Below are 14,203 nucleotides of genomic sequence, written 5' to 3' on the forward strand. Positions count from 1 at the left end.
GGCTTTGAGAAGGGAAAGAGGAAATGGGGTACTATTTTGGTCTCCTGTGCCACCCACCCCAAGTCATTCTGTGCAGCCAGACCAGATAAAAGGTTTATGACTCTGCCTTTCTTCTCTAGCAAGTACTTTGTCTCTTTGGAGTTTGCATTCCTGGAGTTCATTCCCCTCAACAGACTCAAGTGAGGCTGTTGTTACCCGTGTGTCTGCAAGTATTTGATTTTTCACTTTGGTTTTCCAAGAGCAGGAACAAGATCCTGGTGTCAGGCAATGTAGGAACAGATTCCTCTGCTGCTTGTTTTCTGCTGTTGTTGTACTCAGATTAGTTAGATGAGACCTCTGACATGGATCTTCAAGTGATATGTTCAAAGCCAGGGGAGAGGAAAGGGCTATGGCTATAAAATTAAAACAAATCCCCAGGAGTACGGGCTGAAATAACCTTATGCCACATAACCTACTTGGTAACCTCTTCAGTGTGCAGTACCTTTGCATTTACAAAACAGTTTTCATTTAAAAACAGGGTAAGTCAGGCTTCATCCATGGCAGATATTTCCCCACATATTTCCAGGAACAACAGTATTTCCACATTCCAGAAAGCTTCCACAGCAGGCTCCAAGCTGAGGTGTATTTTGGAACTCTGTAAGCCTTGGGTTTCTAAACTGTGCATCACTGAGAGATGATGCAAGAGGCCAAAAGGCACAGTGTCATCTGTGAGAGAATTAAGATTTGGACTGTATGGGTGCATCTGACTCAAAGCTATTAACTTTTGGTGGTAATGATGTGTCATGACCTTCGTTACAAAATTCTCCCTATCCTTGCAGGGATTTTCCCTGTCCTCTCTATCTGCTTTGTCATATTTCAAAGATGAATCTTATTAGGAAGATTTAAGAGGAAATCATTAAGTGATTTCATGGGAAAGCAACAACTTTTCCCTACTCCCACCTTTCCACTCCCCGTGGCTCCTACTTTGCAGTCACTTCTCCCATCCCTCAGGAGAACAAGCAGTTCTGAAGCAATGGGATGAACAACACCAGTTTCCAATGTAGTTTTGCACATCTGGGTGACTGACTAGTCCAGAAGCTACAATCTCTGATAAATTTTGCTACGTTTTGGGAGGGGGGGGCACAGTGATGGTGTTTATGTGTGGGGTTTCTGCTATCTTGTAAGGCTTAAGCCCACACAAGTGCTCCAGCTGAGGCATGGGCAGACTCCGTCCCCTTTTTGCACAGAGAACAACTGATCTCCAAAGGCTCAGAAGCGATCGCTGGGTCTTCTGTCTGTCGGGAAACAAGTTAGACGCTGGGCAAAAGCGTGCAAGCTCATTTGGGGAAGCACACGGGGATTGCCTTGACACAGAGGTGATCACATACGCCTCAGTTCTGTGGGAAGCAGCTCGAAACGCGGCTGGCAGAGCTGCAGAGCACCAGGCTCAGGAGCTGGCAGGCTGCTCTATGAAGTAAACTCCAAAGCTGAGAATCTGTCGTAGAGAATTGCCTCTCTTCCCTCATCTGCTCTTAAAGGGGCATTTTCAGTCGCCCCGGGACCTTGCTGGGACTCTCCGGCTCTCAGCTGAACTGCTTTCTCCTCGCCGGTCTAAGCGCGCAATGATTTAAGTCTCCTGCGCGGCCGTTTTCCCATCCGCTGGGGGAACTCCGGCTCCTCGGCTTAAGCACCGGGGCCACGCCGCAGACAAAGAACGAAGGGTTCTCTGCGCGCTGTCCTTGCCGAAGGACGGCGTGCGGCCCCGAGCGCTGTGCGCGCCCCGCCCGCCGGGGATGCTCGGGGATGCTCCGGCCGCGCTCCGGCGGCTCCGGGCGCTGCGCAGCGCCCGCGGCGGGGGCGCGGGGCGGGGCGGGGGCTGCGCCCCGCGCGGGATTGGCGCGGCCCGCGTGATGCCACGTCCGGCGGGGGAAGCCCTGCCCGCCCGGAGCCGCCCCGCCGCCGTTCGGCGCGCAGGTGGAGCGGTGCCGGCACGGCACAGCCCAGCCCAGCCCAGCCCGGCCCGGCCCCGCCGCGGGAGCAGCCCCGCAGCCCGCCCCGCGCCCCGCCCCGCCGCGCTCCGCCCGGCCCGGCGGCGCCGCAGCCGGCAGCATCGCGGCGGGACTGCCCGGGGATGCAGCCGCGCTAAGAACAAAAGCCCTCAGCGCGCTCTCGCTCCGGGGCTTTGAAGCGGCGCGGCCGAACTTGGATCTCTGCCCCCCTCGGCCGAGCCGCGGCGGCGTCCGGGGCTGAACTCGCCGGCGCCTTTTCCCCGCACGCCGCGGGCAGCCGGGGCTCGCCCGCCCGCCGCCCTCGCCCGCCCGTCCCGCCGGGGCTGCCCGCGGAGGGGGCCGCACCCCGCGCCCCCCCGGCCGCCGCCGCGCCGCGGGACCTTGGCTTTGCCCTTCGCACGGCAGGTGGCGGGGCCAGCGGAGAAGGATGCGTGTCTTCCCGTGGGGATTTTGGCTGCTGTGTGTCGCCTCCGCCCCGGCTCGCGGTGACAGCGGCAGCAAGGCGAGGAGCTGCGCCGAGGTCCGGCAGCTGTATGGAGCCAAGGGCTTCAGCCTCAGCGGCGTGCCCCAGGCCGAGATCTCCGGTGAGTCCCGCGGGGGCCGAGGGCGCGGTGCCCGGCCGGGGCAGCCCCGGGGCCGCTGCCAGCCGGGGGATGCCCGGGCACGGCTCGGCAGCCGCGGGGCGGGAGAGCGCCCGCCGCCCCACGCTGGAGTTTGTCTCGGGTCGTGGGCGGCGAGAAGTCGGAGCGGAGAGGGTTCCCCGAGAGCTGGGCTCCTCTGGCCCCTCTCGGCACCGCTGGGAGCCCTGCCCGGGCTCAAAGGGTCTCTACCCGGCGGTGGCGATGCGAACGGAACTGTGAGAGGGGGGGTGGTCGCACCAAGTGTTCAGCGGCGGTTCTTTCTTTTTTCTCATTGTCTCGTTGCTTCTGTTCTGAGTACAACTGAAACGGGTTTCGGGGTTTTGATTCGGAAGTCAGAATAATCGGAGTGTAATGGGTTTTGGTGTCGGAGCTGGAAAACGCCACGAGGTTGTGAGAGAGGAATTGATTTATTTCAGTCTTCTTCTGGGTGGGAAGCAAACGCGTAAATGGTATTTGCCACTTACTAAAAATGAAGCAGGAGTAAAATGACTGTGTCAAACGTGAAGTGCAGGGGAAACCCGTGCAACCTACATTAGAGTGTGTCCTCTTGCCTTCATTCCGGCTTTGGATGAATCTTGGTTGATTTCCTCCTCTTTGTAGAAACAACTGAAATAGCAAAGAATATTCAAGGTCTGATTTGTGTTGGGTTTGGATTTGGTTTTGGTTTTTTTGTCTGAAGGCTTGGGGAAAATATGCTGATGCATTGTAGGGTTTTTTAAAATTCTCATCAAAGTTTTGATACACCAACTCGTGACCCATATCCAAGAGCCTTCTCCTCACTTGTGGGGAGCTTCCTTCTTCAGACAAAGCATAAAACATGCAGGCGTACGTGCCAGAGCCAACCCACAGGGACACCCCAGTAAAACTGCCGTTTGTACTGCACATCTAAGCTACACAATGCCTTATGTTGAATATTTCATCAGGTAGTTTTTCAGAGAAACCGATTTGTTGTCTGACCAATGAATGGAGAAGGTTGAACTATATACATGCCTCATAAGTGTGAATAAATTAATACCTTCTTTGTCAGCTTACAACTGAGAGTAAATTTCCAAAGTACAATGAGCAGTCCTCAAAGTTAAACAGTGGGGAGTTTCAGAATCGTTTGAACATCACTGTTAATGGAACAGCACTTCAGCTGAGCAAGAAAGCGGCTTTTTATGAGTTTGCATCTAATTATTGCAGATGTGAATACATTAGCTGTCGTGTTTCAAGTGGGAAGTTCTTGGAAGGCTGAATGTTTACAAACACTGCTGGAGGTGGCTGCAGCTTGCACACGGGGATAGTACTACGGGCAGCCACCGAGGCTCGCAGCAGCTGCGCTTGCAGGGAGCGCGTCTCGCAGGTCAGCAGCCAGTTAAACATCCTGTACCTGCAAATTGTTGAGCTTCCAGGAGTGTCCCGACACAGATTTCCAGGATCCAGGAGTTCTGGTTCCTGCTGTGTGCTGGTGCAAGCATACACGCTGGCAGTCTCAAGCCACGGTGGTTAAAATTGGAGTTTCAAACCGGGCACCTCTGGTAGACAGGAAAACTCTGTAGATAAATGCCATGAAAATTTGAGGAATACTGCATGGAAAGTAATACAAAGAAGTGCTTGGAGGAAGAAGGTCCCACACATAAACCTGCTGCTGCCATTAGCCTGGTGTATAAAACAGCTGCCAGACTTGATGATTTTCATTGGTAATTACCTCCTGACCCATGCACGTTCAGGAACGCACTTCTGTGTCGCTGTGTTACTTGCCCAGCACAGTTTAAACATCAGTGAGTGTAGATACAACCTTAGAAACTCCTGACAAAGCACAGTGTTGTGTGTCCTCTGTGCTTCTTAGCAGCTGTGCAGGTTAGTGCAAAGGTTGGTGCCAGTTTTGATGTCTCCAAGAAGAGGAGTCTCAAGAGCCTCCTTGCAGTATCCCCACACGTACCAAGTACAGGATCATGCAGTTTATAATTCCACATTTGCTCGTTGCTTCAGGCTGGTTTCAGTGGCAGCAGTGCAGCTTGCTGACCATGGGGGTTGTCATCTGCGTGGAGCCTTGTCGGGTGACACCACTGACACCTGTGAATGCATCCCTGGGCACACAGCTGAGGAAGGGCAGGTGTCTTGTGCCATGTCTCAAGTGAAAGGAGAGGAAAGGGTCTTAGGTTGTGCCAGGGCAAGCTCAGATCAGACACTGGAAAGAAATGTTCACAGAAGGAGTAGCCGTGCATTAGGATGAGGTGCTGGAGTCTCTCAGAGCTGTGGATAAGGGGTTGTTTTGGTGGATAAGGGGTTGTTTTGGTGGATAGGGGGTTGTTTTGGTGGTGCTGGGTTGATGACAGGATGAAATTATATTGAAGGGTGCTTTCAACTTTGGTGATTCTGTGATTGGGCAACTTTTGGCAAAGTTAAGAGATGTTGATGAAGTGGATTCAATGTTGTCTCCACTTGGACCTGTGCTGAAGTTCCTGATGGTGGCCTTCTCCATGTTTTAAGAGCTACCCCATGAACCATGTTATTTTATTTCTGAGCTGTCTAGAGACAAAAGCCCTTTCCTTTGTCCCTCTCCTTGCTGTTCCTTGCCTCCATTGCTCGCCCTGAAGCAAAGGGGAACATTAATTTCTTAGCCCTGTGTCCTTGTCCCCAAGGTGGTGTTGCTGTGCTCGGCTGACCTTGCTCCTGTCTGCCTGTACCTGGCTCCAGGCACTGCTTGGTGTGTGTTGGTGTCACAGCAGCCCAAACCCCACACTGCACCCCCAGAGCTGCCCTGCAGAAGGAGTTCAGTGAGCTCCCAGCAGGCAGGCTCTGACTCAGACTGAGATTGGCTGTGTTTGTGTTGGGTTTAGAACACTTACTGCACGCTTTACACCTTCTAATCTGTATTCTTAGTTATGATTTAAGGGGATTATGAATAATCTAGTGTCTCCACAGCTCACCAGAAGGTAGTCCCTGCTTGTGGCTGCACGGATCAGTTGCAGAAGAGTCACACAGTTATTAGCTGGCTAATAGATAAGCATCTGATGCAGGGATAGGCTCTTGGCTTACCAGATTTCTCATGAACCACCTAGACAGGGTTTCCTGGTTTTTTGCTAATGTTGTACAATGCCTTTAACGTGTCTAAGCACTTTAAATGTGTCAGGTGCTGTTATTAAGTGTGTTTAGGGAATACACAGGGTGTTATATCTCAGTACTTTGAAGTCAATGGCAAAATTCCCAACCATGAAAGCAGTGTCTGCTCGTGTTAGCAATCCTGACAGACAGCATGCACCCAGAGTCTCGGGTGGAGATCTGCCTACCAGAAAGTTTCTAATGCTGGGGGAAAGCCCCCTTACTCCCTGAGTTAGGGAAAGTTACACCACTTGCTCCCATGAGATGTACTACTAGCTGGATCACAGCTTTCCTGCGTGTTGGAGTGTTCCCACTCTCCTTTTGGATGGCCCACACCCCCTTTCTCTGATTGCTACAAAATAAGGGAAACCAGTTTGAGAGCTTTCAGTTTTTCTGTTTCCTCTTGAGTTTTTTGGAGGTAGCAACTGTTCCTACTGTCTCACATTCCTGCTGCCCTGACACCATCACCCCACTGTGGGTCTGCTGCTCTAGGGGTGCTTCTTAGTGCCTGTGTTAGGGACTGGTTACCTCAAGCTCACAGTGTGGCTTCTGATAGAAGAGAGTGAGCCTACACCACCACAAAATATTGCCCTGTGGGGGGGATATCCAGCTTTCTGACTTATATGAGTGTCTTGGGGTTACTGATGTTGGATGGGTGAGTGCTCCCCAGTGTCTCGAGCAGAGGTCGTTCCCTCACGGACTGGAGAAGACCCGAGGGTTGTGAATGTGCTTGGCCCTTGTTCTCTGTTTGGTTTGGACTTCTGCTTTGGTTTGTTTATTACTGAGACTAGTCATCTAGCCACTCCACCTGGCTTGCTGTTAGGTTGATCTTGTTGACATGGGCAGTGGGTGCAGAGCAGCCAAAGAAGAGGAGGATGCAGAAAAAAGCCAGCTGGACTTTGCCAGGCTGCCCATCCTCACACATCCCTCACAGATCCTTCCCTGGCTCCCCAGCTGAAAGGAGTCAGAACAATTGTTTTAACCTTTTAGTCCTTTTAGGCTGTGTGATTAGGTTTTATGATGAAAACATTGTCAAGTGTATGTGTTTGAGCCCTTTAGAGAAGTGTTATCTAAGTAGAGAACAGGTCTGGCAGCCAGCTGGGACTTGATCTGGCTCATGGAAGGGGGGTAATGGAACCTCATCTTGGAGCATGTTTCAGCTGCTGGCTGTTCCAAAGTGGAACAAGCCTACATCCATGGTTTGAAACATAAAATCTGGGGCTCCTCCTTTCCCAAGGAAAGAGCTGTACCCATGACTAAAAGGGGCACTCCAGTGCTTTTTGAGGTGGTCATTCCATTTGGGTTGTATTTCCTCAGGGCAGAGGCATTTCTCAGGATCAGCTCCACGGAGAACTCCCAGATACAACAGCACCCCGTGAATGAGCTGAATTCCTTGGGGGCAGATCAGAACAACCTTTGTAGCCTGCTGGCTTTAGAGTGCTATTTCTGACGAGGCAGAAGGCAGGGAATGGTGCCTTCTCCTCCGTCTGGCAGGAGTTTTGGTGGGACTGTCTGGGGAGGCAGTGAGCGGTGCTGGGCACTGTGTGTGCCCTGTGCCAGTGCTGCTTGGGTGCATGCCTGGTGCGCTCTGGGATGGGATCTGTGCATTGGGATCCATCCCTGCACAGAGCCCGTGCATTGGGATCCATCCCTGCACAGAGCCTGTACATTGGGATCGCTGTGCATTGGGATCCATCCCTGCACAGAGCCTGTGCATTGGGATCGCTGTGCCCTGGGATCGCTGTGCACTGGGATCCCCGCACAGATCGCTGTGCACTGGGATCGCTGTGCACTGGGATCGCTGTGCATTGGGATCCATCCCTGCACAGAGCCTGTGCATTGGGATCGCTGTGCCCTGGGATCGCTGTGCACTGGGATCCCCGCACAGATCGCTGTGCACTGGGATCGCTGTGCACTGGGATCGCTGTGCACTGGGATCCCCGCACAGATCGCTGTGCACTGGGATGGCTGTGCCCTGGGATCGCTGTGCATTGGGATCCCTGCACAGAGCGCTGTGCCCTGGGATCGCTGTGCACTGGGATCGCTGTGCATTGGGATCCCTGCACAGAGCGCTGTGCCCTGGGGTCGCTGTGCCCTGGGGTCGCTGTGCCCTGGGATCGCTGTGCATTGGGATCCCCGCACAGAGCGCTGCCCTCTAGCGGCATTCCCGGCCCGGGATGCTCCTGCTGGCACCCGAAAGTGCTGCGTGCTGCTGGCGTTATTTTTAAGAGAATCTGCTCTTCTGTCGCTGTGAGATGGATGACTAAGCTCTCCACCACGTAATTACCCTTATCAGCTGTGTCTGAAAAAAACCTCTATTTCAACAGCTTCTTTTGTTGGTGAAGCAAAAGCCTGCTCTTTCCAGAACATTTGCATGGATGTATCGCTGGAGACACCCACCAGCCCCACTGTGTGAAGCTACAGAGCTCACCTCATCTCTCCTCTTCCTGTTCCTGCCCTGCAAGTGCCCTGTTTTATTTAAGAACACGTGTCAGTCAGTGTCTGGGTTCTCTGCATGGGCTTGACAGGAGATGTGTGGCTTTTGGCAGCGATTATAAAGCAGTTGGTTTGATGTTCTGTTGCTTTCAGTACCATTGTCTCACGTGGAGGGGACCAGATAGAGATGTATTCCTCTGGGTGATTTCAATTATTAAGTGTGCTTTGACTTAGCCAAAGGCAGGGTGGGAGCTGGTAACTTCCTTATCAAAAATGTGTATTTAAAGCCAGAGGTTTTCCCTTGTAGGTCACAACAGCGATAACTGCAAACAGAAGCAGAGTCCCTGGAGCACCTGCCCATGAGCAGCAGCTGAGCACAGGCTCTGTGCCCAGCCCACCAGTGCCCACTGGGCTGGGGAGGGGGGTTGAGGATCATCTATTTTTATTGTAGCATCAAATTGCATTAGGCACAGTAGGTGAAGGCAGGATGAAAGGATGGCTCCAGCCACAGAGAGCTGTTGGTCTGAGGAATATCCTGGCCCTGCTGTCTGCAGTGGTCTCAGCACTGTGTGGCTGGGCCAGTGCTGCAGTTCTGCTCTCTGGCAGCAGCTCTTGTGTTCCTCCCCTTGTCCTGTGGGGCTGTGGATGTGAGGAGCAGGGTGGTTGGGGGAGTGACTGACAGGTGTCACTGGCACACAGAGAAATTTTGTATTTGCTTCCAGCATTCGACTGAGAATTTCAGAGGAAGACCAGGGAAACAGACATCTCAATTCTGTGGAAATCCACAGGCTTCCTTGGGGAAAACAGCTTTAATTTCTGTTTGCTGCCCAGGTCCCTGCTGAATGCTGCATGTTTCTGTATATTGGGTTTCTTTCTTTGCCCCATGGGATGCTGCTGTGTACATGCAGCAGGCAGGTAGCCCCAGGGAGGGGATATTGTCAAAACAGCAGGCTGCTCTGGCTCACAGCTGGCTCTGCTGGCTCTGCCCAACTGCTGTGACAGGGCAGGTGTTGCCTCCAGACTGTGCTGCTTTCCCCCAAGCAGCTGCCCAGGTGATGAGTGCTCTTGTTGCTCCTGCTCAGGGAAGCCCTAAGAAAAGCCCCTGCAGAGAGCTGCCTTCAGCAAGGTGTCCTGTCTTGTCCTGCAGTGCAGGGTGTCCCCTGATGGGAGCATGTCCAGCTCCACAGCAGCAGGGCTGGGCTCTGCCTGCCCTGGGCACAGCAGAGGGGCCTCTCCTGTCCCTGCAGTGCCCTGCCCTGATGAGAGCATAGAGCAAACCTGGAGTCACCTTCTTGGCTTTTCCTCTGCAGGAGCTTCTGCTCAGCTGAGTGTGAATTCAGAAAGGGGCTGGACATGCTCCTTCTGGCTGGGTGGCAGGAAAGTCACCACCAAGTGCTCCCCTCAGCTTTCACCTGCCCCTTCTGAACTGCTGCATGGATTGAGTCTTTCTGAAAATCCTAAATCCCTCCTTTCCACCTCTGTAAGTTAAGCAAGAGTTGGGCCTTCTTTTTCAGTTTTCCTCCAAATACTGACTGCCAGGCACAGCTGTGAGAAAGGAGGAGAGGTTGAGTGGGCAGCTGGTGGGGCAGACACGGCACCTGCATGGGTGGTGGCCTGGAGCAAGTCCATAATAATCCCTTCATCTTTAAATTTACCTGGGGAAAAGTGACATTTCTGTTTTGCTGTCTGTGTCTTTCTGATGGCTGTAAGGGTAACTCTGCCCCATGGGGAGAGACCCAGGGAAGGCAGATCCTAAAACTTGCAGGAATCATCACAGCAGTTGCCTGAAATGTTCTGTAGTTTGTTTGTTTGTTATTCCACTGGTTTTTGTAGTTTGTTTGCACAACACTGCTGTAGCTGCCATTGTGTTAGAATATTTCCCCTCAAAGTTACAAAAAATAGATAAAATTCAAAACTCAACGAAAGCAGAAAATTCCCTCCATTCTCTGTTAGCTGTGAAGGACAGACCACCCTCTCCTCTGATGTCTGTATACCCTCACACTCTGTTGCTCAGAATATGTTTTATCCCTGACAGGTGAAACCTGTCTTTAAGTAACATTTGATTCCCAGGGAATCAGGTTACCTCCGTTGCCAGATTGTTCTGCAAAAAATAATGAAGCTTTAGACTGCAGGCACTTAAAATTCTTGTCTGAACGTGACAGGGCTGGGAGCTTGGTCAGTCACTTCTGCCTGGTAATGTGTTCCTGTTTTGCTTAGAATTCTTCAGATGTGGAAAAGTTTAAGAAAGAAAAGTTGAAATAAGCAGAGCGCTGTGATGGTTTTCCCCAGTGCTCTTGCTTCTGAGTTTTAAAAAATCCACTCATCACAACTGTTGCCTGTATAGAAATTATAAAACTAGTTTGATTTTATGTGCCTTTCTGTATAGTGCAGCGTGAATCAGAAGTACAGAATTACCAGCTGTTACAGGCTCCTGTGCTAGCAACATAAGTAAAACCAGTTTTTCAATTGCCATGCATTCTTCTGAAGTATGAAAAAGAGAGGAAAACAACAACAGAAGTTTTGCTGTGGTTTTGGGGAGCAGCATGGTAGTACTTATGTAGGCAGTCAATCTTTTACGTTGCTAAAATGCAAATATTCTATGACAAATAGTTTTGGCTTACAAAAAATTAGTATTTTATAGGATTGTGAAACTATCCTGTATAATTCAGTTGGACAGGCATATTTCTTATTTCTGTATTTCTAAAATACGAGTATTTTAGAAATTCATAGCTGTAATTTGTCCCTATAGGACATGAAATAACATGATGTGGACACACAGCTCTCTCAAGGTAATAAAGGCACTTTTCATTTCTGGCTCCAACATGTGTGGATTTCCCAAAGTGACAGTGGATTGGAGGGTGACAGTGCCACCTCTCCAATGACACTGGACAAGCCAACAGTCCATCAAATTTCTCCTCTTCCATAAAAGAATGCAAAGCAATAAGTTATTTACAGAAAGTGTGTGAGAAAGTTCATTACAAGAATGTAAACATCAGAAGGCTTAGAAAAACTTAAAATACCAGGGCGACAGTAATTTTCATTCATAAATAAATTGTAATAAAAGCACTGTCAGAAATTAACATCAATTTTACATTTTTAAAAATAGTGCTACAAAGAGGCTAGTTCATTCTCTTCTGCTCCCGGTCCATGTTGCTGCATGGAGGTTTGCAGTGATTGCATGGTGTGATTGATTCTGAGGTGAGTGCCCAGCACAGCAGGCTCCTGTCCCAGTCTGGCTTTTCCTCCCCAGACAAGCTGCCTGGTGCAGATCGGGTGCTGCACTCACTGCCTGCATCTGGCACGAGGGAGGTCTACTCCCAGTCCCCATCTGGCTGCAAATTTTCACCATGGAGCTGGAAAAGCCACTTGACTTTTCTTGTTTCAGCAGTTTCCTCTGCCATAAACGCTAAATTGGAAGGAGGGAGCTTGAGGAAGCCACGGGAAGTTTGGTTGATTAAACTCCAGCCCCTCGATGTGAGAGCAGTGGTCTTCTCCCCCGATGCTGTGCACAGCTGTGTGAGTTTAAAACAGTTGTGGAACCAGTTTGGATTTTTGCAAACATCTGTTTGGCTTTGTGACAGAGTACCAAACAACCCCAGCTCAAGAGCCCCCCCCCCCTTGGATTTGTGGGAGGTCTCAGAGAGGCTTCCATGATGAGGGAGGAGGAGGAGGCTGGTATTTTTATTAGAGAGGCTCTCAAGGCCAGAGTGTAGCTAAGGGACTCATCTGCTGTGCATTTGAGGAAGAGCTGCACAATAGTGGGAACCCACGGGTAGAAATCCCTTGGGCTCAGCTGCAGGCTCCCCCAGCCTGTGCCCCATCCTGTCTGCTGGCAGTGGGGGCAGTGCCCCAGCTGCTTGTGTCTTGGGGGATCTGTGTGGAGGAGACCTTGGGAAGGGCCTGGGGAGGTCAGAGGAGGGTTCCAGTTTGCCTTTTGCAAGTGGTGGGCTTGGCAGTGCTGGGTTAAAGGCTGGCTCCATGATCTTAGAGGTCCTTTCCAGCCTCAGCAACTCTGTGACTTGGGGCAGGTCTGTTCTGTGCCCAAACACAAACTGTTGCAGGTGTGTGGTGGCTGCATGCTGAGCTTGTGAGGGGTGAGTGTTACCTGGAGTGTGCCCAGTGCCCACAGACACACCTCTCCTGCAGGCAAAGTCCTCTTTGGGGCATGATGTGATCCTGGGTTTTGATGTAGCACATACCTTTGCTTGGTGTGGCTCTGTGTGTATCCGTAAATGGAAGAATCCCAAAGCTGGGATCCATTGCTCTGCTCTCACAGTTGGTATAAAAGTGCCACTGGCATCCAGAACTTGCCTCTGCCACCCAGCTGCTTTGTCCCCTCTGGACAGCAGCATGGGGCACAACTTGTTTTGCCACATCCACGTGTCCTGCAGTGTTCAGTTGTGGGGTCACTGGAGCCCCAAATGTCTCTGTGCCAAGCCTTTTGTGGCAGGATGACCAGGTGGACTGACTGTGCTGCTCCTTGGGCCATGCAGGGAAAACCTAATCCAAACGTTGATAGCACTTCTGCAGAACTAATTAAAATTAATTTTTTTTTGTGAATCTTCACAGGTGCCAGCAAATATAAATAAGCAAAGCTTAAGCTATGACTTTATTCTTAAAATAAACAGAGCAAACACCTTTTGAGAGGGGGCACATTTTACTTGTAAACCAAGGGAGAAAGGCACTGTGTTGAAATGCAGTATCACTTCTCCCACTATCCTGGATCAGCTGTCTGGGAGCTTGAGTTTTGGTTTAATTAGTAACACTGCTGCTACTGTTTGTGTTGCACTGAAGACATCTCCTGTCACAGTTGTAAATTAAATATTTTTCACTGTTAGCAAAACACTGTGTGACAGGTTTTAGGACTGAAATCCCTAAATGTATTTACTGCATGGTGTGTCCAGCAGCATGGTGTCTTGTGTTATCCTGCTATCACTGATGTATTTTGAGCACTTTACATCACTCTGGCTGACCTGGCTATCCTTTTTGCCAGCTACAGAAAAAGACTTGTGAAATGTCCCTTTGCAGGGTTCCTTAGGGGAGCAGTGGTTGCTCTGGGAGCCCAGTGTGCCTGCACATGCTGAGACCCCTGGAACAGCAAAAGTCCACAAATGGTGTGCAAAAATAACATTCCTGTGTTGTTCTGTAAACTGGAGGCTGCAGGGTTTGTGTAGTGTGGAATGCATAAAAATACAATAATTGATACAAGAAAATTAGGTATTTGCATCCTTTATTTAAAAATGATGTGAAGTGCCTTTCCAGTCTGTGTTTGGTGGCTTTGGAGCTGCATGTGGAGCACAATGCCCATGTCAGGGCATCTGTCCAGGAGAGGCAGGGCTACAGTGGAGCTGCTGTGGCACAGCCACCGAGCTGCTGGAGGGGCTGGAGTGTGCCCAGGGGGCAGCTCTAAACTGGGCAGGTTCAGCAAGTGAAGTTCAGAAGGAAGAGGGCTAGAGGAGATGCCATTGCTGGCTGCAGCTACTCAGTGTGGGGAAACAGAGGAGACAGAGCTGGACCTGGTGCCTGGCAGCAGGATAGGAGATGGTGGACACAGCTGGAACTGGGGAAATTCTCATTTCATATGTGGAAAGATTTTTCCACCCTGAGTGATTGAACACAGGCACAGAGAAGTGTTGTGATTTCCATCTCCATCCTTGAGGATACTCAAAGAGTTCATGTGGACCAGGCTCTGGAGCACCTGCTCTAGTTTGTCCTACTTTGAATAAGGGGTTGGACTAGATGGCTGCGGGAGACCTGTAGGCTTCAATGATTCTGTGCAAATGCTGTAATTGTGCCAGATCAGGTGTAGGCAGAGGACTTTTATTAGTGATGGTCTTCTGAGGAGGGAGGAATGAAAGAAAATCCTTCCAGTACTGCCATGTACCATTAGCAAATTTTCAACTTATTTATTAGCTTATGAAATATGACATCTAGTGAAATCAAAGAGGAGCAACAGCATTCTCCTACATGAGTAAAAACCCGTGCTGGTACTCCAGAGATCAGTTAAATTTTCTGCTCTGGCACATGTGTCTGGCATGACCTTGGGCATGTTGC

General features: G+C 50.8%; 1 protein-coding gene across 1 annotated transcript in view; it reads left to right on the top strand.

Annotated features, from left to right (window-relative positions):
- The first annotated feature begins 2,320 nt into the window (after positions 1-2,320).
- Positions 2,321-14,203, top strand: part of GPC1 (glypican 1) — a 203,156-nt gene continuing 191,273 nt past the window's right edge. Inside the window, exon 1 of the mRNA XM_059854952.1 lies at positions 2,321-2,572. Coding sequence (XP_059710935.1) covers positions 2,416-2,572 — 157 coding nt within the window. The 5' untranslated portion in view covers positions 2,321-2,415. The remainder of the gene's footprint in view (positions 2,573-14,203) is intronic.

The sequence above is a fragment of the Haemorhous mexicanus genome, chromosome 10, assembly GCF_027477595.1.
Source record: "Haemorhous mexicanus isolate bHaeMex1 chromosome 10, bHaeMex1.pri, whole genome shotgun sequence".
In the NCBI taxonomy this organism is placed as follows: domain Eukaryota; kingdom Metazoa; phylum Chordata; class Aves; order Passeriformes; family Fringillidae; genus Haemorhous; species Haemorhous mexicanus.